At 36.0% G+C, this 27,100-nt stretch overlaps 1 protein-coding gene across 1 annotated transcript in view; it reads left to right on the forward strand.

Moving 5' to 3' along the window:
* ZNF385D (zinc finger protein 385D) overlaps positions 1–27,100 on the forward strand; it is a 405,970-nt gene that overhangs the window by 58,158 nt on the left and 320,712 nt on the right. Inside the window, exon 2 of the mRNA XM_056484767.1 lies at positions 20,850–21,128. Within this exon, the coding sequence (XP_056340742.1) occupies positions 20,850–21,128 (279 nt within the window). The remainder of the gene's footprint in view (positions 1–20,849; positions 21,129–27,100) is intronic.

Genomic DNA, 27,100 nt, shown 5'->3' on the forward strand with positions numbered 1-27,100 from the left:
CTTCATTCTTAATTAATCTGCCAGTTTATGCTGCATTCTACCATCCAATTGTTAATGAAACTAATGAAAAATATTGGACAGAGGACACATCCCAATACAGCTGTTAATACATATTTCTCATTTGGAGAAATCATTGACAGTTACAGCTTGGTCAGTTTTCTTATAACTTAAGCATTATTCTCATAAAAGTTTCACATAGAGTATTTTAAACAAAATTTGCATGGGAAAACTAATGGAAAATTGTATCAAATGGCTTTGAGAGTTAGTGTATGCTTTTCTTCTCTCCACAAGGCCCTTTAAATTGCCAAAAGAGGACTTGAGGTGTTTTTTACGTGACTGTTTTTGACACTGTCGTGTTGGGTCTTATTCATCTTTTTTGCTACATTTTAGCTCAATTATTTGGTATTTTTCCACAAATAGAAATTAAACTAGATTGCTAGTAACTTCATAATTTCCCATAGTTTTCTCAGTCCTAGCTTTTTTAGACAGACATTGTCAAATTCATCCTGGCTCCAATGTTTTTCCCCCATTGTTATTTATGGACATAATAGTGAAGAACTGAAATGAAACTGCAGACATTTGTAATACTTAGACAAACAAGTTATGGTGATAAGGAGAGCTAATGGAATATAAGCAAGTTTGTTTGGTGGAAAAGCTCAGCTTAACTGCTTTTCATAGTTTCTCAGCAAGTGAAGGAGCATTTTCTTGTGCTCTTCCTAAGGAGGAGCTCTCAGATTGTCACAGACATGGGATTGTTGTAGTTTTATGAATATTGCTCATTATATTTTCACTGTATAAATATTCTCTCTATAAAGACTGAGGCTGATTAAAACTTATTTGTGCCTCCTATGTGGTGGCAATGCAAATCACTGTGGAAAGCTTCCCTCAGGTTTATTTACTTATTTCCTTCCAAGCCTGCTTTTGCAGTTGGTGCAGGGATGTGCTAAAGATCCTCCAGGACCAAGGGGTGGCTTGGCTCAGATCCACAATCCTTTAAAAGTATTGAGGGCTCAGAGCAAGGGATATGAGAGTCATAAAGAGATGAGTACCAGTGTGTAAACTGCTCTAGCCTGGACTGTCTTTCTTAGCTGGAGAGAATTCCTTGCTTCAGACAACTGTTTATTTCAAAAATGCTGGTCTCATCACAGGCTTCAGAGTCTGCACTAAGTGCTTTGGGGACAAGCTCTTGTGTTTTCAAAGTCCTCATTTGAATGTCCCACTGTAAAAAGGACACACAAAATTCACGTTCCTTTCTCTCCTGTTGTTAATTTTTCCCATGTGAATTAGGTCAATTATTGAAGCAAATGAGCATAGTATTTATTTAACTGGGGAGATTAATTCAGATTCTGGTTCCCTAATAATTCACATTTTTCCTGGCTATTTCTCTTTTTCAAGACTGGCTTTCTTAGTTTTTGTAAAAAACAAGAGTATACATTTGTAGTTAATATTTAAATTTTTCCTTGCTGAGAGTTTGCAAGAAGCAGGTCTTTTTCTTGCAAGGTGAAGATGAGGTACTAGGGTGAGTCAAAACTGCATCACTGGAGCATTTTCTTATGTAAACTGCACAAATTGCATGAATAGAGGTAAGGTCTTGAAGAATGTGGGCAACTTCAGCAAGCATCTCAGTATTTTCTACTCCAAATACTAGCTGAATTTATGAATTTTCTGCTGAAACAGCTGCAGTATACTGCTCCCTAAACATGGTGACAGGTTGAGCTTTGTCTATGCTGAAAGTGCCCTTTGAACACCTTGTTTCTGTTCCAGAAAACATGTATTAGTGCAGAAGACTTGCAATTACTAAAAAAATCCTTCGTGAAGATCAGAAAAAAAAAAAAAAAAGCAATACATTAAAATGTGCCTTGTTAGAAGTTTTGTAAAAAGTCCTGCATTTTGATGTAGTTCCTTCAAATAAAACAATAGACATTGAAACCACCATTATTTATCCTAAATATCCACTTTCTTCTATTACATGTGATGTTGGTGATGCATTTCTTAATAGCAGAAAGCAGCAAACCCGAGTAATAACAAAACCTTGATTATGAACATGCCTTTCATTTTCTTGTGACAAGTAGCACCCATGAGAATGTGTGTACAAAAAAAAATTGTTTTGTGAAAATATGGCTGTTAATGGTCTTTCTCTTCATGTCTTAAACTTTGCTAAGGTCAAAAAAAGACTGAGATACTGCATGAGATTTGATTAATAATCTGATTTGATTATAATATGTTTTAAATTCTAGAAAGCTTACCAGCACCTAACTTTATTACAGGGAAGTCAGTATTTCCCATGGAACTTTTTCTTACAGTTCTGTTTAGAAAATTTCCACTTTCTTATTTGCATGTGTGTGTTCTCAGCTTTCCTTTCTACACCGTAATGGGTGTGAAAATTTCTCAGTGAGATGCTCTCCTTAGAACTATGACAGTGCTACATACTGCCCATTGAGAAACCCTCCTCCACAAATTAAAATGACAAAAACTAGGAAATTGTGGTAAATTATAATTACATTGTAATTAAGAATAGGGCTGAAAAAGGTTTTTTCTGATGTAGGACCAACTAAGTATTCCTCAGAGGTGCTAAGTTATTAACATGCTAATGATTTTTTTTTTTTTTTAATTCTGACTAAGTTGTAACCAGCATGAATATTGCCAGCATTGACATTCAAAAGTGTTTTTGAATTGCTAAGTGGAAAATTGAAGAGAAATTGATGTTTTACAGTAGAGTGGATTTTTGATTAAATGTTACATGTGATCACGAGTTTTCCCAAAAAGATGTGGGGTGTAGCACACTTCAGGAAATATTGTGCAACTACAAATTTTATATGATTGAGTTTTATGGGAACATGAGTAATATTGTACTCTGTGGATCACTATTCCCGCTCTAATATCACTTAATGTCCTCTCAAAAAGAGGAAGAACTCTGAATAATTTTAGGAAAGAGGAACAATGCAACCCAGACCTATGTCTCAAGTAACCATATTATTTTCAGTAAAATAGTAAAATGAAACAACCAAGCAAACTCTGTTGCAGGAGAACTCCTGTCCCATCTATAGCTCCAGGATTATACTGTGATATACAGTTACATATTCCCAAAGTTTAGTAGTTTTTCGTCTTTTTATAGCTTACTTTTGTCAGATTTAATATGATTTCATCTGAATTTATGATTTGAGAGAACTTTTCTTGCTCTTTTTGATTGGTTGGTAAATAATTACTGGAAATTCTAAAAGGGCAGAAAAGCGCTCTTGTAGTGATCCTTAAATCTACAATGCCAAGGCAGAGAATGAAATATTTGTCCATGAAACTTCCTGCTAGAATACTCTTTGTGATCATGAAGATGTATAAAATGGGTGTTCTGATGGCTTTTGTTGGCATAGAAGAATTGATGTTTACTAAGGTATGCTGGATGTCTTTAATTTCTGAACAATATGATTTAAATTTATTTTGTTTCCTTTTGGCACCCAGTAGTGTGGATTTAATATGTTTTAAATCAAATTGCTGGATTCAGAGCATGTTCATTAAGGACTTTGATAATGAAATATGAGAACAAGCGAATTACATTTCTACATGAATTAAGGCAAGCAAAAGTTTAACGAGGTTCGTGAACTGGACTGAATTTATTAGGCTTTCCTTCACTTCTCTTTTATGTTATTAATTGAAAGAATATGCAAATCAAATAGAAACCCTGAGGATGTGAACCCATAGAAATTAAAGATAAATACATGGTGGACCCTGAAGTCCTGAGTTTCAGTTTCTGAAGAGGGTTGATGTTCACCAGTTCTGGGCTTTTTTCCACATAACCTGGCTGGAGTTCTTCACATATCCAGTAAAATCTGGTTACTGGTTTTGAGGTGAAGAATTACATAAACTTTTGGAGACTGCAAGCTGTTGAAAAAGTGCCCTTTTCCCCTCAGTCCTTGTCTATGAGCTGTTTTTCTGTTATAAAAACCAAGAGTTAGGAAGCTGTCACGTCAGACTATCCTCTTGCTGCTGTAAATCCATGTCCCTCTCCTCTCACCCTTTCCCAGGAGATCTGGGCTTTATGCCTGTGCTGGGAAACCTGCATGCCATCCTCTTCTGTCTAGTAATAGTAGTTGAAACAGTCTCTCTAGAAGTGAGCAGAGATGCTATTTTTGGACAAGATCATGCTAAATTCAGTGGTGGTATTGATTTATGTGGAGTTCAGACAGCACACACTGGAAATACTGGGTACAAAACACAGTTAACATGAGCCTAATTCAACTTCTGTACTAGAGTACAAACAATAAACATTCATCTATAAAGGTAACTTTATTTCTATTGAAGGTCTAAAGTAGTTCAGAGTGGGGAAGCTCCTGATGGCATTGTTATTGCCAGGATATTCTCTGTTCCTGTGCAGGTCACTCAGGTTTTCTACATGCTCTGTGCTCGCCTAGATGAATAGTTGTCCCTTGGTTGGCTTGAGAAACATGGTAAAAATTCAGTCCATCCCAAACATGATACAACGTTTTCCTGGATTTAACCAGTGAAACAAAATCCAGGGAAAGAGTCTAGAAGAAATAAATAAACTAGTTTTTAAATTTTGAACCCTGATTCTCACAGAAAAACATTTCCTGCCAAGTACCTGTACTCAATCTTTACTGAAATGCAATTAAATTCTTACTTGTTGGGTGATTCTTAAATGTATGGAAAGATACATCTACATGCAGCCTGCAAAATCTGCATTCAGCTGTTTTGGAAAATATTACAAGTTCAAAGCATTAAACAAATATTGGCTAATTAATTGAATAATTTAAAGAGCATCAATGCAGAAGACTACTTAGCACATAATAGAGTAGCAATACATGGATTTCAAGTGTCTTTAGCAGATTTAGAAGATGCATTTTATTGTGTGAATGCATTTGGATAAATATCTTAATCTGATAATTTCACATTTATAATGACTAAACTTCATGCCACAAAACGGCCAACAGTGTCTTGATTTTTTTTTTTTAAAGTCCATGTGACTATTGAAAATATTTGCATGTTTCCTTATCTAATGATGTTTTTAGGGTGGAATAATACTTTAATTATTATACAGTGATTGCTTATTTTAGAAATTGCAGAAATACCGGTGTAACTAAGGTTAGAACAATCAAAAAAGTATACTAATTGCAAGCATTTTGTTTTTAGGCTCAGTTTGGGCATAATTTTGAAGATCTTATCCCTTCAGAAAAGATGGAAAAAAATACAACCATCATGTCAAAGCTTTATTAATGACCTGAAAAAATTCTCTTCAGCAGATATAGACACTGTACAGAATAATACTAGTCATAGCAGTTTTTCAGCAGTTCTTGGGAAAGACCACTGAAATTGAAAAGGAAATCACCTTTTCAGAAGTGTTACCTTTTGTGTCATACTTTCAATTTCTAAAATAGTCTATCCAAAATTCAAGCATTAGCCTTTATCTAAGCACTTGCCTTTTGCATTTGGGGCATTCCTGTGATTTTTTACTCTTATGGAAAGCACTAGATTACAATGATCATTCAATTATCTGCTATTTCTCTGGGCTATTTGTGGCATTTTTTCCTGCTGAATTCTCAAAGTGGCTGAAAATCGAATAGTCTTCTAATGTATTTCTGTTTAAATAGCAAACAAAAGGGAACAAGAGTCTATGAAAAATGCTGCTGAACCTCTCTTTATGCTAGACATAATATGATGTTGATAAATATCCCTCTGATATTCAAACAACAAAAGTTTTATTTTTCAGTTTTCTTTTAAACTACAATAACCTCTGAAAAAATTGTGTAGAAAAGGAAAAGAAGCAGAGAAGAGGTAGGATGGAAAGGAAGCAGAGAAATTGGCTGTTAGTGTTAGAGTCTGTGCTAAGCTGGGAGACCTGAAAGCATGAATTCAAGTTTCACTTGGCAACTGCATGACTGAATAAAATTTTTTTGTCCTGATGCAGACAGGAATTGTACAAGATTTACAGATGCAATAAAAGGCTTTCAACAAGGTTGCTGCTGTCAGCACTGAGTGTTTTTCTGTAATGTGTTTTTTTCAAGCTCCTACAGGTAATAAAATATTATAGTGCATGCATCTAATTTTCCCAACTTCACAACTATTTCCAATACTAAAATGTAGATGTTTTCTACATCTTGGTCATATAACTTAATTTAATTTAAAATATTTCTGCAATATTTTAAGTTCAGAAAGACTTGGTTTCTTTTGTGTCTCTCTAGGCAGTCTTTCCAACACATTTTCTTTTTTTGTATGATGCATATTTCCTTCAGTGTATTTTGAGAAAATAATACCTTCTACAATGGCAATGAAAGATTTTTGGGGGCTTCATAGTAATGCAATTTTAGCTGAATATCCTTTTTTTGCTGCTTCCTCTGTGCTGATACAAAATTTAAAGTTATGAATATCCCTTAATAAGACTGTTCATCTCTAAAGAAAGAACCTTTGTGATGAAGAGATTCTGTGGTGAAAAGTTCTGTGCAATGAATGTGCCTGGAGAAGGGGGATTATATCTCACAGTGTGGAAGCAGTTGGGGCTGTTGGGGTAATTGGAAGCATGATGGGACAGGACTGCTCTGCAGCTCAATGTAAATAATGTTCCTCCAAAAGAGAAACTGGGAGGAAGCATGAAGTGAGTTCTCCATGAACAAAGCTGTCTTTGCAGTACTTTATGGGGAAATTTATGTGAGTGATTAGCAGCACTGAGTTGGGACAGACAAATCACCCTCGTGTAAATGATGTCAAAGTAGAGTGAGGAACAAAAGTGCAAGTGAATGTGAAAACAAGTGTGAGAAACTAATGATGTTTGGTGTGTTCCAAAGCTAAGGACATTATTTTGTTAAAAATGTGGACTGGGTGTTGTAGTCAAGTTTAATTCAGAGCTGCTTAGAGAGAAGAAATCAGAATCAAAATTATTATCTGCAAGGAGACAGACCATGAATTTTGACTTCATGAGTTTCCTAAAGGTCAGTCTGATGATGCTCTCCTTTCTGTTTGCTCCTTGGCATAATACTGCAATGTGATTTAAAATTCTCAATGTCCAACAGTGTACTTAGTTACTTTTATTAAAATGGACACCAAAGTCCTTACCAAGCTAGCATCTATGATATCAAAGTGGATATCCTAGTATCATTATCATCATATCTCCCCCACTTTTAATTTTTTTTCCCCTCACTGATGAACTATTAGTAGAGTGGTTTCTTGTTCCATTTTGTGAAAACAGAAAGCTTTTGCATACATGTTCAGAAATGTGACTCTTCATGGAGGTAGGTAACATTAGCAACTGGCTTCCTTCAGGTAATCCTGCAAATTAGTGGAGCCCAAAAGTTCATATCTGAAGGATGAACTCTGTAAAGTCAGTATGAGAGGAAAGCTCTGGGTTGGAATAGCTTGATTTTGGTATATTGCTTTATGCCAGAATTTACCATCTTTGATGGTACATTTTGTCAAAGTTGCTGATTTTTATCTCTGTGGTGAGCAGAAGGCTCCTGCAGGCAGAATAAAAGGCTCTTGAAGCATCATTTGTCAGCTAATCCCACTGTTAAAAAAATGCTCTCTCAGGAGAAGAAAATCCTGTGCTGTTTTCACAGTTGTGAGAAAATATTGTGCCACCATGAATATTACTCATACCTTGGTGTTGGCTACCCTCTTTGATTTCATATTTCACCACTGGGACACTTGTCAGTGTGTTCTAGTCAGCCCTCAAAGGAGACCCATCCACCTTCTGGTATCTCTCTTGGTGGTTCAAGTGGTGACAGCAGGAAGAATGGAGAAGTTGCTTTGTTCCCTACCTAATACCTTAGGAGGTGATTGGGCTACTGGCTGTGATATTTGGCTGTAATCAGGCATGTACCAGGTGGCCATCACATGGCATTGAGGTGTCCAGCACATGGCAATCACCTGGCAAACCTGTCAGGCACATGCCTGGCACTTGTCATTCACACACCAATCATGGGACTGTCACAAGACCTTTGCAATTCCATCATCTGGCAATTATGAGCCTGGCACTTTTGTACAGAACAAAATTTGAAATATAGAGACTTAGTGTTGCTTGGGCTTTAGGGCTCAGAGGTTGTTGCTCATGTTTCTCATTAATATTTAAGTTTGTGCAAGAAGATTTGAAAAACTGTTATCACTTTGTTTGATAAGTTCTTAAATGAAGACCCCTGCAGAAATGCTTGATATAAGAAGTATCCAGTATAGATGATCACTGCTTTGGTTTGTGTATAAATTCTCCTTGTGATGAAAGCTTCAGAATTTGCTGAAGCAGCAAGAGATTGGTAATGTGGAATGAAGTTCAGTCAATGAAGAATGATAAGTGTAGTGATCAATAAGTGAGTGATTTGTGCAAAGCAGTTGATGACAGTGAGTGTGTGTTGGTTCCAAATGTGTTTGCTGTAGCAGCAAGGCATGCTGAAGTGGATAACACTGCTGTACTGCAAGGTAAGCCATTCCCATTTTCTTCCTGACAGCTAAAGTTGATTACAAATGGCATTATTTGGCTAGATTTAAATAGTGCTAAGTAAAATAATGATAATTTTGTCTAAACTAGGGTAATGAGGGAGAGGATGGAGTAGTCTCTTGTGTGTAGTGGCTTAGGGGAAAGTCACTTGTTCAGTTGTCTGGTTTTAGGCTGTGGTTTTGATGGCTTTGCTTACATTCAATGTTCTCTCTTCACATGCCTCTGTAACAAAATGAAAATGTGACAAGGATTTAAAGTGAATTGCCATTAAAAGTAAATGAATGTGTATTGAGAGATCAATTTTTTAAACTTGGTTGCCCTTAATTCAATAATGTTTCTTCTGTCATAGAAACTTTTTAGGGAAAAAATAATACAATTGAAGTAGTAATTTTACACTGTTTGGGTGTTATTACCTTATAGAGCTTCTCTGATTGATCACATATGCATTGACTATTAGTTTAATGAATTGAAGCTTTGTGAGGCATACACTCAACAAAGAAGTTTTAACTATTGTAATCTTTGTCCTTTGTAATCATTAAAGGTTTCCCATTCCTGATTTTTGTCATATAAATTCTTACTTATGCAGGTAATCCCATTAAAATTCACTGAGACTGCAAGTGTGAATTGTCTGGTTCTAAAATTAATAAAGGATTCTCATTTCTTCTAGAGTACAGGTATATAAAGCACTGAAAGTGTTTTGAGTGTTCTTTAACCCAAGCTGCAAAAGATACCATAAATTTAAAAAGTGACAGTTTCTATAATACATAGCAAGAACAGCAGAAGTTATGATGACTGCTGAGATGCTGAAATTACTGTGCATTTCCTTTAGTTAAAAGGAAAATGAGCATCTGATTCTGCTTTTCTTGCACTGTTTTTATGTCAGTGTAATGCCACTGACTGCAGTGGCTGTCAACCTTCTGTGCAGTATCTCTATACCATCTGTATCTATATTTCTACATATATCTATCTTGCAGCTACAGGAAAACTGATCCAGTTAGGTGTCTGGGTTTTTGGTGGGAAGAGCACCATGTTGTAAAACTCTCAATAGCTAAATGTCACCTACTACCATTGTATTTTACTTTGCTCTAGCTTCTCTAAAAAGTTCATTTAGATCAAAGTTATGTACATGTCCAGCAACCTGGAGTGTTTTAGATTATGAGGTGAATTGGAGAAGGTAATTCTGAGAAGAAAGCCTTGAAATATCAGGCAGTTTAATATTTTGTCCAGTATTCTAACCTTTTGCCATAAAATTATTTTTAAAAACGAGCTAATCTTGAAAATTTCATTTATATTTTATCAGTAGTCTTAAATGACTTTTCCTGCTAACAAATGTTTTAATGCAGAGTTGAAGTCATTCTGAAAAAGTAAGTAGCTGAGCAAATCCCAGGGATTTTTGTAAACTTGTTCTATGTATAATAGAATTTTTAAGCTGCTTCATCTAAATCAGCATGCCTGAAGGAAGAAACTTCATAGGTCTTCCAGGGCTTTGAATTCTACCATGCAAGACTTCTCAGGGCTTTTCTGCATTTTCATCCTGCCCAAAAGGTTGAGAGACTTTGCAGATGGCCAGCAGAGCTAGAAAGATTTTGCACACTCAGCAGCAGTGGTTTTTGCAGATCACAGTGGCTGAGCAAAGTGCTCAGGCTCCCAGAAAGCAACAGCTCAGGGTCTGAGCTATAAGCACTTAGAGCAGAAAAGAGCTGCTGTGAAGGTCTCTCAGAGAAAGTTGGAATGCATCAGCTATTTTATTTTCTGTGTGTGGTGTTATTCCAGTGCTTTCCATGATTCTTTTTCAGAAATACATCCAATCTTTGCAGGATGTTTCAGGAAGAACCATTGATGCTTTTTTAATTATTAGCTAAGCATGCTGTATGAAGCCCAGCAAAAATATAACATGGTGGTGGAATCCTGAAGGTGGTGGTCCAACACAACTTTGCAAAAGATGTATAAAAATGTGCAGATTTCTGCAAAACTGGGAAAAATCTCTCCTAATTTAGAAGCTTTTTTTTTGTATTTTAAGATTATTAAGGCACCATCATTGATTATCATGTTCAGTAAGCTGGGCCTCTCTGCTAGGCTTTAAGTTGTGGAAGATACTCAAGGACTATGCTGTGCAGTCAGTAGTTTCAAACAGGGGCTGGTTTTAGAAAGAAAGTGAAGCAGCAGTTCCTGCTTTGGAGGGGGAGGTATGGGCTTGTGTTCTCTAATCTGTCCATGTTTTTCTTGCATTTCCCTACTTTTATTGTGGAACTGTATACGTCCAAATTCCAAATAAATAATGTATTTCAGAGATCTTGCATCTATAAACACAGTCATAGTTTTAATCCCTTCTCTTACATTTAACTTAAAAGGTTTTTTTCATTTGCTTATAAAAATATAAGCAAATTCTCCCTAATATGCCCTGCCTTAATTCTCCACACAATTCAACAGAGGAATGAAGTATGCCAGTGGGAAAGTAATGCAAGGAAAATGCTAGTGCAATAAATATTTCATTGCTCAGGACATCCTTTTAGGTCCTGATATTTTATGATGCATTTTCCTGAATGTACACTGACACATACACTCACCCTGTGGGATTATAACAATCATGCCTTGAAAATATATTTACATCCACTAATAGTGAACCACCTGAATTTATCCCAAATAAAAAATAAATCATCCCACTTTCTGTATTCAGTAATTAGATTCCTTTTGCACATTTTTATTTTTGATGCATAAGCGATTCTATAAATGGATTACATCTGGGTACTGTGATGAAAAGGTTATTAGAAATGTGACACAGACAGATAGTCCTTGTGTTAAAATAATTCCCCAGTGGCATAAGAGAAGCTCTGCATTGGCCTTGTGTGACTGTAACAAAAGATTTTAGCTGCTGCTCTGGGACACTGTGTCATCCCAAGGAACATAAATAGGTCCAGGTCCCACAATTTGTCTTTCAGATTTTTTTTTTACCAATACATGTCCAGGATAGTCTGATTTGCTCAGTATTATTTTTAGGTACCTAATATTGATGAAGGCTTTCAGATAAATGTATAGTTGACATGCAGAAATATTATATCAGCTGTGGAGACAATAGCAAAGGCATTGTCTGTCAAGCCATGATAGAGAATATGTTTTTAAGTTCCACACAATATGTTTATACTTGCTAAAACTGTAGCAGCTACCCAAAAACCACATGGTGTAAACTAGCAGAAATTATATTTGTATTGCCAAGAATGCAGGGGTGAATGCAGTATTTAAAGAAAATGCAATCCAAAGGTTCAAGAGTAAGATAAACAACAATAACTTTCACAAGCACTTGCAAAAACATCTGCTAACCTTTCCAAACACAACAGACTTTCACTGTGATGTGTTTGCATTGCTTGGAAAATGATCTTCTCTCCATTAAATTCAACACTAAATGGCCCAGTGGGTGTAATGAAGCAATAACATAATAAAAAAAAAAAAATCCCTATACTTGTAAATGCTGCCAGAGCTATCTGAATGTTTTATAATGAGCAGATAATCTGAAAAAAAATGGTTCCTGCTGTGAAAGTATAAATGATAATACTCAAACACAAGACCTTGATCTCAAGGGGTTTTTTTAGCAGAGGTCTTTTTAGAAATGAATTTAGAGAAAGGCAGAAGAAGAACTTTTTGTTTGATTTAGGAAGATCTTCCAAAGGGCAACTGATTGAAGCACTAAAATTGCTCTCTTTTGCATTTCTGTGGTTCCTGTGTTTTCAGAGTCTTTTGTTAAAAAATACCCACAGAGCAATTCCCTAAAACAAAAATACAACAAAATGAAGGGGGAGATTATCTTTTGGTTATTTTCATATGTGGTAAATATTGCTATTTACTAGGACCATAGAAGTCTTGAAAATTCAAACCATAAAACTCTGAAAATCTTTGTGAATTATCTTTAAAATGGCTTTAAAATTGCTTAGATTAAAAAAAAAAAGAGGAAAAACCCACAAATTTCTGGCATTTCTCCTGAACTTATATTTAGTTATCTCTTGCTTGTAGCCTTTAATTTCCTTTTCCTCACTGTTACTACATTTATTGCCAGTTTATTTTATTTCATGTCTAATGGCTGCATTTTTTTAATGTATAATGAAGACTTTAGGGGTTGAATTTGCTTTCTAAAAATTATTATTCTTTATTCTGCACTGTTTGAGTTTTTTTGGGGAAAGTGGTAGTGGTTTATTTTTTTAAACAGAATTCCCGCAGTGCTTAATCATGTGGCTTGCCTTTTTAATTCTTATTGTTTCATTTTATGGATGTGTGTTCATCAGCATATTGTCAAAATACTTATTTCTGGAAAACTTAATCACAAAAGAAAGGAAAAAAAAGTGCTTGTATATCCAAAGAGACAACCTATCAGCAAACTTGTCACAAACACGAACTGAAACTTAATTTTAAAAATTGCCTACTTGGAAACAGCGGTAGTTAGTGATTGTATTGGAGTGTTAAAAATGGAACTTTCTCATCTGCAAAAATGAGTTGCTCGTTATGCCCAAACAGCTGTCCATGCTCTTGCTTTTTGCTGAGATAAAGTTTTGGTTGGATATTTAGGTACTGGGAAAACTAAAGATACTTAAAGTGGAAATGTACTTACAGGATATCTGAATGACAGGTTGTAGGCTGATTTCACATATGGGAGTTGAGGAAGGTGTAGCCAGGTGGGGATCAGTCCCTTCTCCCTGGTAACAAACAATAGAAGATGCCTTCAGGTTGTGCTAGCAGAGGTTTAGACTGGATATTTGGAAAAATTTTTTCAACAGAAGGATTATCAAGCACTTGAACAGGCTGCCCAGAAAACTGATGGAGCTGCCATTCCTGGGAGTATTTAAAAGACATGTGGATTGGCTCTTGGGGACGTGGTTTAGTGGTGGGCTTGGAAGTGCTGGGTTAACAGCTGGACTTGATGATCTCAAAGATATATATAAACCTAAAAGATTCTATGATTATAATTCCCTATTCTATTTTTCCCCTTCCCTTTAAATCCAATTCTGACTGCTTACCTTCTCAGGAATATTGCTAAACCCAATGTTTTGTGCAGCAGAGCCAGCCTGAATTGCAGCTGTTTCTGTCCCTTCCTTTTGAGCTCAGTCAACTCTGACTGCCGTTGACAGGAGTTCTGAGGCTGTGAGCACACTATCCATGTGTGGAAATCAAGAATATGGAAAAAATAATGTGCTTCAGGTGGCTTGACAGCAACAAATTTTCTTGGTAGGCAGAGCCCACATAGCTTTGCTAGCTCTACCATTTGTTGTGTTAATTATGGCCTCAGGTCTGTACCACACTATACTGCTGGTGGAGAGGGAAGTGACCAAACAAGATCTGCTTACTTTATCTCTATGGAAGAGCATCCCTCTGGACCTGGGTAACACACACATAGCTGAACCTGTATCTTTTTGTGGGCCTATTTTATGCAGAAATCTTTGTTTTCACAAGGACTGTTTCTGGAAACAGATTGAATAAAAAGCAAATGAGGGAGTTTTCAGGGCTTGCAAGTCATCACAGTAGTGCTTCTCAGATTTTAGAAGCTGATGTTTGCAAATTAATTACTTGGCCTTTAAATAGTTCCAAACCACCCAAAGTGCTCCATTATGTTAGCACAGGCTCGAGAAATAGATATGTATTACTAGCTAATTGAATAACATATGGTGTTGATTAGTGCTTACCTCTTTTTATAGAATTCAATTAAAAAACTGACTGCAGTATATTTTGAGACTATAAGATGTCTGTTGGTTGCTTCTGGCATGAGGAAACTGCTGAACCAAGAAACGATGAACTTTTTCTCTTTAGTCCATCTATAAGTTCCTTTAGGATCTCTTGGTGCACGTGGCTGGGATGGGAGATAGGCTGGGCTTTGTTCATTTGCTGCAGTATTGAAATGCAGCCTTTCCTGAAAGATTTAAGTGCTCTCCCGGCAAAGCAAAACAAAAGGCCAGGCTTTTATTTTCTGTGCTATTGCTTAAAGTATACAAATATACAATGAGCCCATTTCAAATGGGTAAGTATCTAATCTTACAGTGTTCAGTTTGAAGAGATGCATTTCTTGGGAGGAGCCCTAGGACAGAGACATAAAATTATAAGGCCCTCCAACCCCAAATAAAGTCAATCTCGTTTTGTCTCATTCCCCCTGAGCAATAAACATGTATGGAAAACCTGCCTTTATTTCTTTTGCTTGATGCAGTTTTTGCTTAAGAGATTATTTTCCTCTTAGGCTTCACAAAAACACCTGAGATGATGATGATTATGATCTTATTATTCCCATGGATGATTGAAGTGGTGTAGCAGCTAACAGCAGTGCTCAGACAGGGAGGAGCTGGTAGGATACAGAGAAACAATAAACAAGAAAATAAGATGTTTCTCTCCCTGACTTTTCTTGCCCCCCCTGCTAAGATGCCTCTTTTACTCTATTTTGTGTGGAATTTTTAAAGAGAAAATTTGGTAAATATTGGCTTCAAATGTGATTTGGTCTGAGCTGTATTAGGCACATGACAAGAAGATACACTGAGTTTTATCTACAGTTTTGTCACTGACTAGTAATTTAGCTCTTGGGTGTACGACCTGACAAACTCTTCCTCGATTTTAGAAGAAAGTGATTATTCTTGCTATGAAAACTTATGGTAGAAAGGCCTTCCTACAGTGTAAAATTACTTAATGCATATATTTTCCAGATTTTCACATCAAAGTTTATTGCATTATGTGCTATTTGGAATTTAAATGTAATCTGAAAGGCTCAGAAAAAAAAAAAATTGATTGGTTTCTAAAAAGCATTTCAGATCTCAGTAGATTCCCATTCCACAGTAGCTCTTCCACTGAAATGTTCACTCCCTCATCCATCCATCCATCCATCCATCTAGAGAAAACAGATGAGTCCTGCAGCACATCCTGAAGGTCACTCAGGTCATTTGGGAGGGATCTGTGTTTCACAGCTGCAGTGCTTTCTCCGTGAGTGACCTTTCACCACTTTGCTGCTTAGCCCTTTTTGTTGTGTGTTTGTTCTGCCACAGCCCTGATGTGCAAAATGGGCTGTTCATGACCTAAATCTCTCTGGGCTCTAAACCAGGAGCAGGTGCAATTGTGACCAAAAGCAGAAAGCTGCAGTGTTGGGATCATCCAGTGATAATGAGGGGTGGAAGAAGCCAAGGGTGTTTTATTTTTGTATTCCTGATCCTTCCCCCAGGCTGCCCTGCCTCCACTGTCCATGTTTAAAATAGGTGGCAATATGATCATTTTAGGCTTCTCCCAGGAATACATTTCTAGAGCTACAGTTTCTTTCACTGAGCTCAATTAAAGGTTGCAAAGGCAAGTGAGCACTCATGGGCTTTTTGGTAAAGGCATCACAAGTACCCAATGCACAGGGAGCTTCAAGGAGCAGAACATAAATAGGAAAACCTCAGCACAGAGATACAAGTTTTGGGAAGGGTCCTGGCATAGTTTCACTTACAGTGTGAAGAAGATTTTTAAAAGCCTGATGCTACAGTGACTTGCTTCAGCTCTTGATGTCCTGTACCTGAAAAATATAGCAACAAATTTATGAAGTTTGAAAAGATAATAAGATTTCATTTATTGCCAGAGGTAATTTTGTGTAGCATGGTAGTTACATCCCCCAAATATGTGAAAACTGACAAGGTCACAATATTGATAAGTGATCAATCTCTCCCTTTTTTTTTTTTTTTTTTTTTTTTTTAATATTTTTCTTTCTTTTCTTTTTTAAACATTGCATTGACAACAGTTTCTTGAAAGCAGCTGATATCTCTCCATATTTGTTGTTATCTGTTGATATCTCAGAAAGTAAGTATTATTACCTGTGAAAGTTCAGTCCTTTTAATATTTGGAGAGACATTATCACAGGCCAAGCAAGATTCATTCCATCTAACTTGAGATCTACAGCATAGACATCTGCAAATGAAGAGGAATACTTTTTTCTGACAACAAAACTCCTAGTTTTGTTTATGAGTTTATGCTTTTGTCTGCTTCATAGTGAGATGACTCTTCATACACCTTCTTGGTGAAATTGAAAGTGTCTAGGAATAGAGTAGAGTTTGGGAATGAGTAACCAAGATGCAAACATCTGCATCTTTGGTGATTGCTGCTTTAATGTCTTTCACAGTTTTGAAAAGAAATATTAGAAATCCCTGAGTATTGTAATTAGTGGACTTTGTCATTAGTGTCCTGTCCATGTTTTCTATCCTTCAGCTATTACAGGAGTGTATTTATTGTAGCAACCTGTTGGGAAGTAGACAAGGAGATATGCTTTGAGGTATGGAATCATAGGATGGTTTGGGTTGGAAGGAATCTTAAAGATCACCTATTTCCAATTATCCTGCCATAGGAAGGCAGCCTTCCACTAGGGCAAATTATGCAAAGGTCCATCCAACTTGGACTTGAACCCATCCAGGGATGGGGAGTCCACTACTTCTCTGTTCCAGTGCCTCACCACATTTGTAATGAGGAACTTTTTCCCCTAATATATAATCTAAACACATCCCCTTCTACCTTGAGGCCATTCCTCCTTGTCCTGTCACTACAGGCCCTAGTGAAAAGTCCCTCTTCAACCTTCTTGTAAACCTTTTCAGGTACTGGAATGTCCTTCTAAGGTCACCCTGAAGCCTCCTTTTCTCCAGGCTGAGCTGGTTCATTCATCAGTGGCAAGTCTGCACTAAACACAACAGACTTAGGTGCACACTGGTCTCTGGGATTCATGTACCCAACAGGTTTGAGTATTATGACAGAGCCAAAGTCACAGTGGTTGATACAGTTCTGTGCTGATAAGGTGGGCTGGAAACAGAACAATTAGTTGTAGTACAAACAAGTAAAATTTCCTTTCAATTTTCTTGAATAGAAAGTATGCCACTGGCTTGCAGCTAAGAAGATAAAGATTGTTTCAGGGAAGGATGAGATTTCTAATCCTTTTCAAGCACGTTTAAGAAGAGAAATCCCCAGGAAGTATCTACATTATCTAAGCCAGCAAATACCACAAATTGTAGTTATGCTGGCTTCCCATATGGGACAATTTTCTACTTCACAAGCTATAATGTCATGTAAAGTTCATTTTACTGGTAAGCATCAGTGAGCCAAAATTGAGTTCAGAGACCCAGGAAAAATAAATGTAGGCATTTATCCAGAGTGTTAGTTAAATTGGCATGAAGTTTTGGGATCTTGGTTGCCTAGTTCACTCATTTCTAGTGCTCTGCAGGCTTCATTAGGGCCCCTAAAATTGAGAAGCTAGCTTTCTTTTATAGGGAAAAAATAATTCTCTGCAAAACTGATGACTTTAAAAGATATGTAACCAGTGCAGTCGACATCAACTCTATAATATGATAGCAGTGAAAGAGGGTTTTCATTTAAACCCTATCCACATATTATCAAGCCAATAAGACACTGATAACAATTAAAAATGGCTTTTAAAGTTAAGTTTTTCTGACTGTATTCCATGTAATTTTCCAATAGGATGAACTAAGCATTCTTTTCCTTATCAATCAAAACTGCTGCCTAAACATTTTTACTCCAGGAAATAGAAGTATGCAATAATGCATGCATGAGCTAAAGGCCTGCTGCTTTCATGAGTTAGACTGCATGTGTGTTGGTTTAAACACTGGTGGATCTCTACAAGATCTTAAGAAATAGATTTTTTTTTTCCTGTTTCTTTCAAAATACTATTTGGAGTGGTAAATTGTATTTTAAAAGTATGTTAGCAAATTATACTAAAATATCTCCCTCTTCTTCATCACTTGCTATCTTTATTTACTTGTACATTAAAAAATATTGAATAAGAATGACTCAGAATGTTTTAATCAGAAAGTGTTTCTGTTTTTTAAAGAAAATTTCTTCACATTTTCAATTTTTTCTTAAATGGGTAATATTTTGTAATACCATGTAATGCTGGCTTTACAGAAAGTGATTTTCACAGGTTTGTAGTATGTCACTTTTTAGCAGTGCCATTATATATTCATTATATATTATGTATTATATATTCAGTATATATTATCTGTAAAGCAAATGCTGATGAAATGTAGTGTAAAATATATTTCTGAAAGTTCTGTTTTCCCAGTTGTTACCTAAACTCCAGTTAAAAATTTCCCCCTTCCTCTAGATTTGAGAGTGACATGGACATACACAAAAATGTATTGCAGTTATAACAATGCCACATTCTTTTCTAAGGAAAGCACATGGTAGATGTACAAATCACTTATTTCCAAGGTGGAATTTCCCTTATTATTTTATTGTGCCATTATTCAGTGTGCATTTTGTGATTTTGTTTTCTGGAATGAGATTATAATGCAAGAGAGATTCTATATGCCAAAAATAAGACTTTCATGGATTAGACTGTTTTGACTGGAATATTAGAAGGATGTAATAATATGCTAATACATTTTATTAGGCTGCCAGCTTATGTGTGTAAATGTTTCAAAAAGAATGAGACATGCATACACATAGCATGCAATGTTTAATTTACTAGATTACATTTGCTTGCAAATTTTACATCTTGGTTGAAAAATCTGCTTTGTTATAGTGATCTTATGCCTATATGGCTAGCACTATAGGGCTAGAGATGTATTGTTCCTGTAATTTTAAATTCATACTGCTCTCTAGTGGGGAATGCTTTCAATGCAATAGATTATATATATATATATATTAACGTACAACATGTGTATAAACCAGGATTACTGAACCGTTAGTGGCATCTAGACCAAAGCAGTATTACTAGTTCTATTGTGATAGCATTTTAATCCTTAGAGTGCTTTGATTAAAGACTTAATTTACTAATTTAAAAATATTTTAGACAGATGGATTTTTGGAGTGAGAAGTATCTCCAAGAAACTCCAGAAGGGCTGAGAGGTCCATATATTTATGCTTCTTCCTCAGGAGAAAACTCCTCCTTCCATTAGGAGAAATCTGCTATAGGAGTGCTGTTGAAAAATGTCAGGTTTTCTTCTAAGCTTCTACAGTCTCACAATGTCTTTTGCTTTAGAATGAATTGTTTTGGCTGCTTTCTCATCTCCTGCTTTCCACAGCTACAATCCTAGATAAGAGTTGACTGTACACAGAAGCTGAAAGATCTAGTTGAGTGAGATTTAAATCTACAGCAAGTGCAGAGGTCCTCTCAGACTTGAGTCTGTACTTCCTTAAATGAAATGGGGTTCAGTTAGCATAAAAGAGCACCATCTGATTTGAGTATTGATAGACTTTAAATTTGCTTCTTTAGATAAATTTGTCTTTGTGGTTTGATTTGAAGGCAATAATTGTCTTTAAATTCTTGGGAGATCTGGCAAAAAAGTTAAGCCAGTGACATTTAAGACATTTGAAGCGAACTGAAGAATGATTTTCAGCATTTTGTTGCAATCAGACCCAAATCTGGAGACTTGTTTAGACTTATCTTAGACACTGAAACTTTTCTGGATCTGGCATTAAAGACCCATTTTCTTGTGTGGCTGCAATAATATATATATTTTTTTGTCATTATTGATTTGTCAATTAGAGACCAAGTAGTTTCATCGTATTTAAGGCTGCAGTAATTTTGTCACTCAAAGTATAGATTTGGTTCTTTTGGACCTTCATTTATTCACTAAGTCTGGCTGAACAAGCACTTTAAAGATTTATATGGTATAAAAAGTTCTCATCAAAATGCTAAGTTGGTATAACATTTTGCATTCCTTGAATAGCAAATTAGGTTTCCAATGCTCAGAGAACTTCTTCACCTGTGCCATTTCTGCTCGCTTTTAGTCGTGGAAGCTCATGGTTACATTGGTTTCACTTGAAGTTCTGCAGATGGGATTATCTTGATTATCTTCTCATTTCTGTGGTTGTTGCTATCTGGTATTAGCTGAATCTAAGATAACTATCCTCCAATTATAATCCTGGGTGGTTAAGATAAGAGACTAATAGCATGTTTATTTGTCTTTGAACTTCTCTCAATGAGAAAGTTATGAAGTTTAGACTTAGGCTTGAAAACAATCACAGGAAGTGGGGAGAGGGTGACTGGGGTTGCTAATGATTTAATAAACTCAAGGATGAGGTGTGTGCATTTTAGCTTATTGAGCTAATAGATAAAGGGGGGAGATTCTTCTGCTAGTTATACTTTCTCACCCTTTTTTTCCATTGACTGAAGGGCTCTTTTGTCTCACATTTTTTTCTCAGCTCCTGAAGTGTTTTTACCCTTTTTTTAGATAAGTTATCACAGGAGGTGTCACATCCACATCTGTTGGGATCAGCTTTGGGCACCTGGCTGTGAAGTTAGTCAAGTTACATAGAAGAACTGGAAAACTTGAACAGAAAGCAAAATATATGAATGGAAATATAATGTTAGAATAAAATGCAAACAATTTTTTTCTGCTTTTTAGTGATTGGCAGATGTCACTATATTGTCTATATTATTCTGTGTTCTCATCAATTTTCTCTCATGTGTTTTTTTACTTCTCAGAAAATATGAAGAAGCCCTGGAGCCCTGATTTACCAGTCGATAACCAGTCATACAATTCAGATTTCACATCTCTCCCAGACCGGGAAGGTGAGAAAGAATTAGCACCTGATGGCACTGAAGAAAAGAAGGAGAGGGAAAAGAAACACACCAATTTCACTTTGTGTAATGTCTGTAACATTCAGCTCAACTCTGCTGCTCAGGCACAAATCCACTACAACGGCAAATCCCATCAGAAGAGGTTGAAACAGCTCAGCAATGGAAATCTCAAAAGTGATAGTGGTAAGCATTATAATATATGGTTCTTTGCCATGTTTTGATCTGAGAATTGCAGCAATGTGTACTGTGTTGATGTATATGAAAATAAACTTTGTTTTATTCAGACAACAAATACTTTGAAGTTAAAGCAAAGGTTTTTGGTGACTTCACGGTGCTGGAGATCATCCCTAGCATGAGCATCTGGCAAATAGCTAAACATATACCATCTGTGTTATTACATGAGTTTTCACTTTATATTTTGTTTACATAGTGATGTTGATTCAGATTCTTTCTTATTTCATTTGCATTTTGATGGTTTTCAGCATAATCAGTGGTATTCCATATTTCACAGTTGCTAGAAAGTTTATCCTTGTTAGGGGCGTGCTTGCTTTTAATAAATGTAAGGTGGTTGTGAAATATGTTGAAACAAGTACATTACACAGAAATACATTCCCAGACTCCTTTAGCTTTAGCTTGCTAATTCTGGGTTCAACCCACAGCTAGCATAAGTTTGTTTAAAGATCCTGTCTGAAGTGAAAGAGAGATGGAACAAAACTTATTTTGACTTTAACTGATTTCATCAATAGCTTTGGGCAATGTGTTTTGTAGTAGGTGGCATACTCTTCAATCATCAGAGTGAATTGCAATCCCCAAAGAAAAACACTCTTGGGGCTTTTTGTACTGAGGCAGATTAGATAATAGAGGCAAATGATGACAAGAAAAAATAAATTACCATGTTGCAATTTTCTCAATTTAATAACAGGTAGTACTCAGCTTTGCTGTACCATGTATAGACTTATACTGCATTTTCTATCTGCTACTGTGTACCATGTCAGAGAAATAATTGTCTTAATATGTTGTACTTAGGACTTTCAGGCTTTCTTTCTCCATATCATACGTGTTGCTTTTTATTCTATGCCTTGAGTTGCTTTCTGCTCCACCTGCAGAAGGATATGCAAAGTAACAATCCTTAGATAAACCTTCATATTAGTATTTTAATAGTCTCTGCTTTGTTCCCACTTTAAGAGTGGGTAATAACATCGATGTTTTGCCTAAGTGTGTTGGGTGTGAGTGTTTTTCTGTGTCTGAGGTGTTGCTCATTTCTGTAAAACACAACAATAAAACCCATAACACCCCCATAATATTCAACAATACACTTAACTTTGTCTTTAAGTGGCAAGAGAACTGCAGCATTTGACAATGTTCAGAGTTCAGGCTTAGAAAGAAATGCTACAACCATTAGTTGGAGCTGTGGAAATGCATAAAGAAAAATTGATTTCATAATTGATTAAAGGTGCAATGTGGTTATCCACAAATGCATTCTCTATAAAACCAAATAAACACAGTGTAATTTATTGCTATCTTTGGTTAAGGAGGAATTGTTATTTTTATCAGCCTAACAATTTTGCTAAATAGTAATATTTTTTTCTGCAATTCATTTTTCCACTCTAATCCATGATAATGAAAGAATTAGTAATTAAGCTATGCTGAAATTAGTATCAGAGAGCTTCAATCTTGGTTCAACATTTATATCCTGGAGAGGCTCAAGCTAGCAGTATAGCAGCACGTTTTCCTATTTCCTCCTTAAAAATGTCCATGTTGTATGTAGCTGCATCCATTTGTAGCCAGAAAATAGCTGATTGACTATCTAGCTCTTTCTTTCAGAGTGCAATTATTTTGGAGGTTTATGTGAAACTTAAGGATTTTCAACTATGGCAGATCCTTGAATATTGTCAAAAGTAACACTCCACTGAGAAAATAATGTAGGGTAGAGTATAAGGAAGGGATTTTTCATGAGTCACCAAGTTCAGTTCTCCCCAACTGAGTGTTATGAATTAGAGAGATCAGTATAAAATATTTTTTGCTAGAACTGAATCAGAACTGAATATTTGAGTTTGAATAGGGACTTTGAATAGAGTCTGTTTGAGATGCCTTTTCTAAGATGAGTAGAAATCAGAACAGGAGAGTCCTTTAACCATAATAGCTTTTGTTGTAACTTGTATATCTGAGAAATGGGGAGTGTTTTTCTGATAAATGATTGTTTTACTGATGAGACCCCAGCAAGCTCAAGAGACATATGATCATGAATAAACAAATTATGACTTGGCCATTGCAGTTTATCATGTACATGCATTTTTGAAGGTCATTGATGTAACTGTAGCACATGCACATTGTTTTCTCAATATATGCCAGAAGGATACTTTATTTAAGAGAATGATTTTTCTTGTGTGGAAGTCTGGTTGTCATGAAAGACAGCTATAATGCTTGATGTCCACATTAGAGACATAATAATTCTGGAGAGTAAATTCTGCTGTGAATTAAAAGTATGTGAATATTCTGCTTTATGCATTATCTTCTAAGGTTTTGTCATTATAGTTACTCATTATGTCTTGACATATGAGTGAAGTATCTGTACTATGCACAAGGAAACTTAATTTCTAAATACAGTGTTTCATGAACTGTATTCTGTTCAACAGGCCTTTCCAATGCTGGATGCTCACTTGGAACTAACATACATGGAAAGTCTGGGAAAAATGTTGGAGTTGTGATTTCTGATTTTGTTTCATCTCCAAATTATTCCCTCAAAGCAGGATAGGTTTGTGTGTTCTGTATCACGAGGGGATAATAGAAAGGGAGGATTGATTAATATCAAACAAAAGCCCATGTCTTGTTCCAAAATAATTTGCAATGGACTGCTGAACAGAGGAAGGGTTCAGCTGTATTAGCATTTGGCTGTGTAATTAGAATTGTCATGCTACAGTCATCAACTTCTAGCTATGTGAAGTAGCTTTTGTCTGTTGGATGCGAATAACAGAACATTTACTATACTTGAATTTCTCTGCCTAATTTCATAAGGTAAATTGCTTATGCACAAGGCCTGTTAACATCTGCAAATCTATGACCAGTAAAGAATGTGCATTGTGGGGTTAAAAGTTTATTTTGCTACTCTGTTGGTATCTGGACTGTATTTGAATAACCAGATATACTCTGAAGAGTTTTGTTAGTTGCTTATGTGTCTGTTTGGCAGCTCTGCTGTACGAGACCCTTGTGGTTCCTTCCTGGGGCAGAGCAGCCTCAGAAGAGCACACTGTGCAGCCACAAAAAGGGATATGCACCCAATGTTTCTTGTGTCATTACTTGGTACAGTGGTTTGTGATGACTTAACAGGACATAGTGAGACATCAGCACTTCTGTTAGTGAACTGTATGTGCTTGGGAGCAGCACAATTTTCTGTTTGCCTTCCTCCTCATAATTGCCTTTTATGTCTCTTAAAATGACTTCTCACACTTTGCTCATTACACTCTAGAAAATATTCTTTTCACTGGTGATTTTTTTGCCTTTCTGCTCTCATGCATGCAGTGGAAAGATGACAAGAAAGTCAGTGGAGATTTTGAGTATGTTTTGGTATTAAAAGAGGGCAAGATGCAGTTCCTATTTGGTCTGCTGACATTGCACCACTTCTCAAAAAACCCACCTGGACACTGGGAAGAGGTGACCCCTTGTGGGAAATTGTTTATTTTAACTGGCAGGAGCACAACTCACATTCCTCCTGACAGAATGGAAAAATAACTGTGGATGCAAATGCATAGCAGCACCAGAGAGAAAGCTGATGTTTCTAAAATTTTATGAAAACCAGAATTTTTTCTGTGCATTCTGTAAATTGCTGAATCATTGGGAGTGAATGAGGCATGGTTAGGACAAAACCTAAAATTGCTTTCCTCTGCAAAACTTCCAAAAATACATTAGAGAACAAGTGAGAAAATAATAAAGGAGGTGAGCAATGTCACAAAACTGATAGAATTCCTTACATTTAAAAACTGATTTCTGAGCCATTATTCTTTTGAAACATAGGAGACAGTGAGGCATTTGCTGGTAGTTTTTTTATCTAGCTCTCTAAATTCATGACCCAGACCAAAGACTATCCAATTTAGCATGCGTTATTTACTATCTTTTAAACTAAACCCGACTGCAACTTTTTTTCACTAAAATTTCATTAAAGCAAAATTTTATTGTAATGCCAACAAGGTCACCGAATACATGGACAAAAAAGAAGGAAAAAAGTATCAGAATTGAGTATATATTTTCACCCTTTCTAATTTCAAAAAGCAAATCCCTTAATTCAATACATAATAATACTTTAGAATGAATAAAAATTTGATTGGTATGGTAATGAGTATTATGAAATATGCACTAGAAAGGAATGTTTATTTCCCATGTTTTATTCTTTTGTCAGTAGCTGGATGTAGTTTCCTACAACAACTCTTGAGATGGCAGTTTCCTAAATCTACACAGTAAATTTTTTGTACGCTGGTCAGAGAAAATGCTTAATCTTTTACAACTTTTCTCTTGCATCTAAATCTTTACTTTTTATTAATCTGCAGGTAGGAAATCCAGATGATTTATCCAAAATTCTTGCAGAGTTTCTGTCCTTGCACTTTTTTGTTGCTGTTTATTGTCTGTCTCCTTGGTGCCGTTGCATTTTACAGCTCTGCTGTCGTGTTTTGTGATCCTGAAAATTAATGGCTTTGGGGTTGACAGATTCTTACTTTTTGGTGGTAAACCACCAAGTTAAGGCTTTCAATGAAATGGTATCATTTGCTCTTTTTATTGTGTTAGCACTCCTTTCAGAGGAATAGGATTGGACAGGGCATTGAGAAAAGGGGAAGTCTTCAGGCAAAGTATATTTTCCTTCAGACCAGGTGATTTTCCATTGATTTTCTGGCAAGTAAGAATGTGAGATCAGCTTGAGATGTCCCTGGAAGTCACATATCTAGCAAACTTTTTTTTTGGTCCTCTTCTGATGCAGAGCTTCATGGCCATTTAACAGTAAATCCAATATGTGTTTTTCCTCTGGTTTTAAGCTTCTTGTTTGTGGGTCATAGATGCCATTATCTTGTAAAGTGTCACAGCAGGTTCCTTCTGGGTATTTGTAATATCTCCCAAATGTCAAAGCTGGAGATTTCTGAACAAGTAGGTCTGGCTAAGGGCAGTGTGTTGTCACTTCCATTGCTTTCAAATGTAAATCTTCCTCCTTATTTCAAAGCACTTGTCTGTTTTCATCATATTCCTATTTCAGTTAGTGAACTATTAACAGTTTCTGCTTTCAAGAGCACTTTTGCAAGTAAGGCATGCTTTTAAACCACCACTTGTATTTGCAGAATCTTTTTTATTTTATTCAGGAAGGTAATATCACCATATGGGGTGTCATAGTTCACCACAAAGTTTTATCACATGGTGAATGAAAGAATCTTAAGAGCCAGCTCACACTAGCCACATGCATGATGTTGATATTTTCTCTAATAAGCATCATAGGATCTACTTGGCTTTGTGAGGATACAAAAAGGATGAATGGATGGTAAAAGTGGACAAACTCTTTACATGTGTGCAAATATCCATGTGGACTTGCTGTACTTAGCTGTCTGCTACTACAAATTAATGCAAATGGACGTTGCTAAATTTTAATGCAGATCAATCACAGGTAAAGTTGGCACTGTAGCAAGTTGTGGGGAGGCTGTGGGGAAAGTTGGAGTGCACCTGGAATAACTTCAGTACTGGCATGCAGTCACATAGATAAAATATATTTTAGCAATTCCCAAAACATTCTTTTGGATTTGGGGGGAAAAATCCACAGGATTTACATAATTTTGCCTGTGGCATATCTGGCAATTGGTCCACTGAATAGCATGATGAAATTTTAAAAATAGTATTGAAGCCTATATAACTGTGATTTTTAATTATAGCTGATTCTTCAGAAGCTGGGGGATAAGTAGAAATTTATATCTAAATACACTTAAAGTATTTTTGTAGTTCTTTATTGTTCATCAAGTGCCCTTAAGGATGTCCTTATTTTTTGTTGAAATATATTTCTGGTGTCAGCTAGCAAATTCCTTTCATTTCTACTGTCTTAAGTGACAAATGAGTAAAATGTGCTGTAGCAGCTTATTATCAATCAATCTGTTTAAGGAGTGTGGAGAATCTCAACCATAAAGGACATC

Source organism: Oenanthe melanoleuca, chromosome 2 (assembly GCF_029582105.1).
Source record: "Oenanthe melanoleuca isolate GR-GAL-2019-014 chromosome 2, OMel1.0, whole genome shotgun sequence".
Classification (NCBI taxonomy): domain Eukaryota; kingdom Metazoa; phylum Chordata; class Aves; order Passeriformes; family Muscicapidae; genus Oenanthe; species Oenanthe melanoleuca.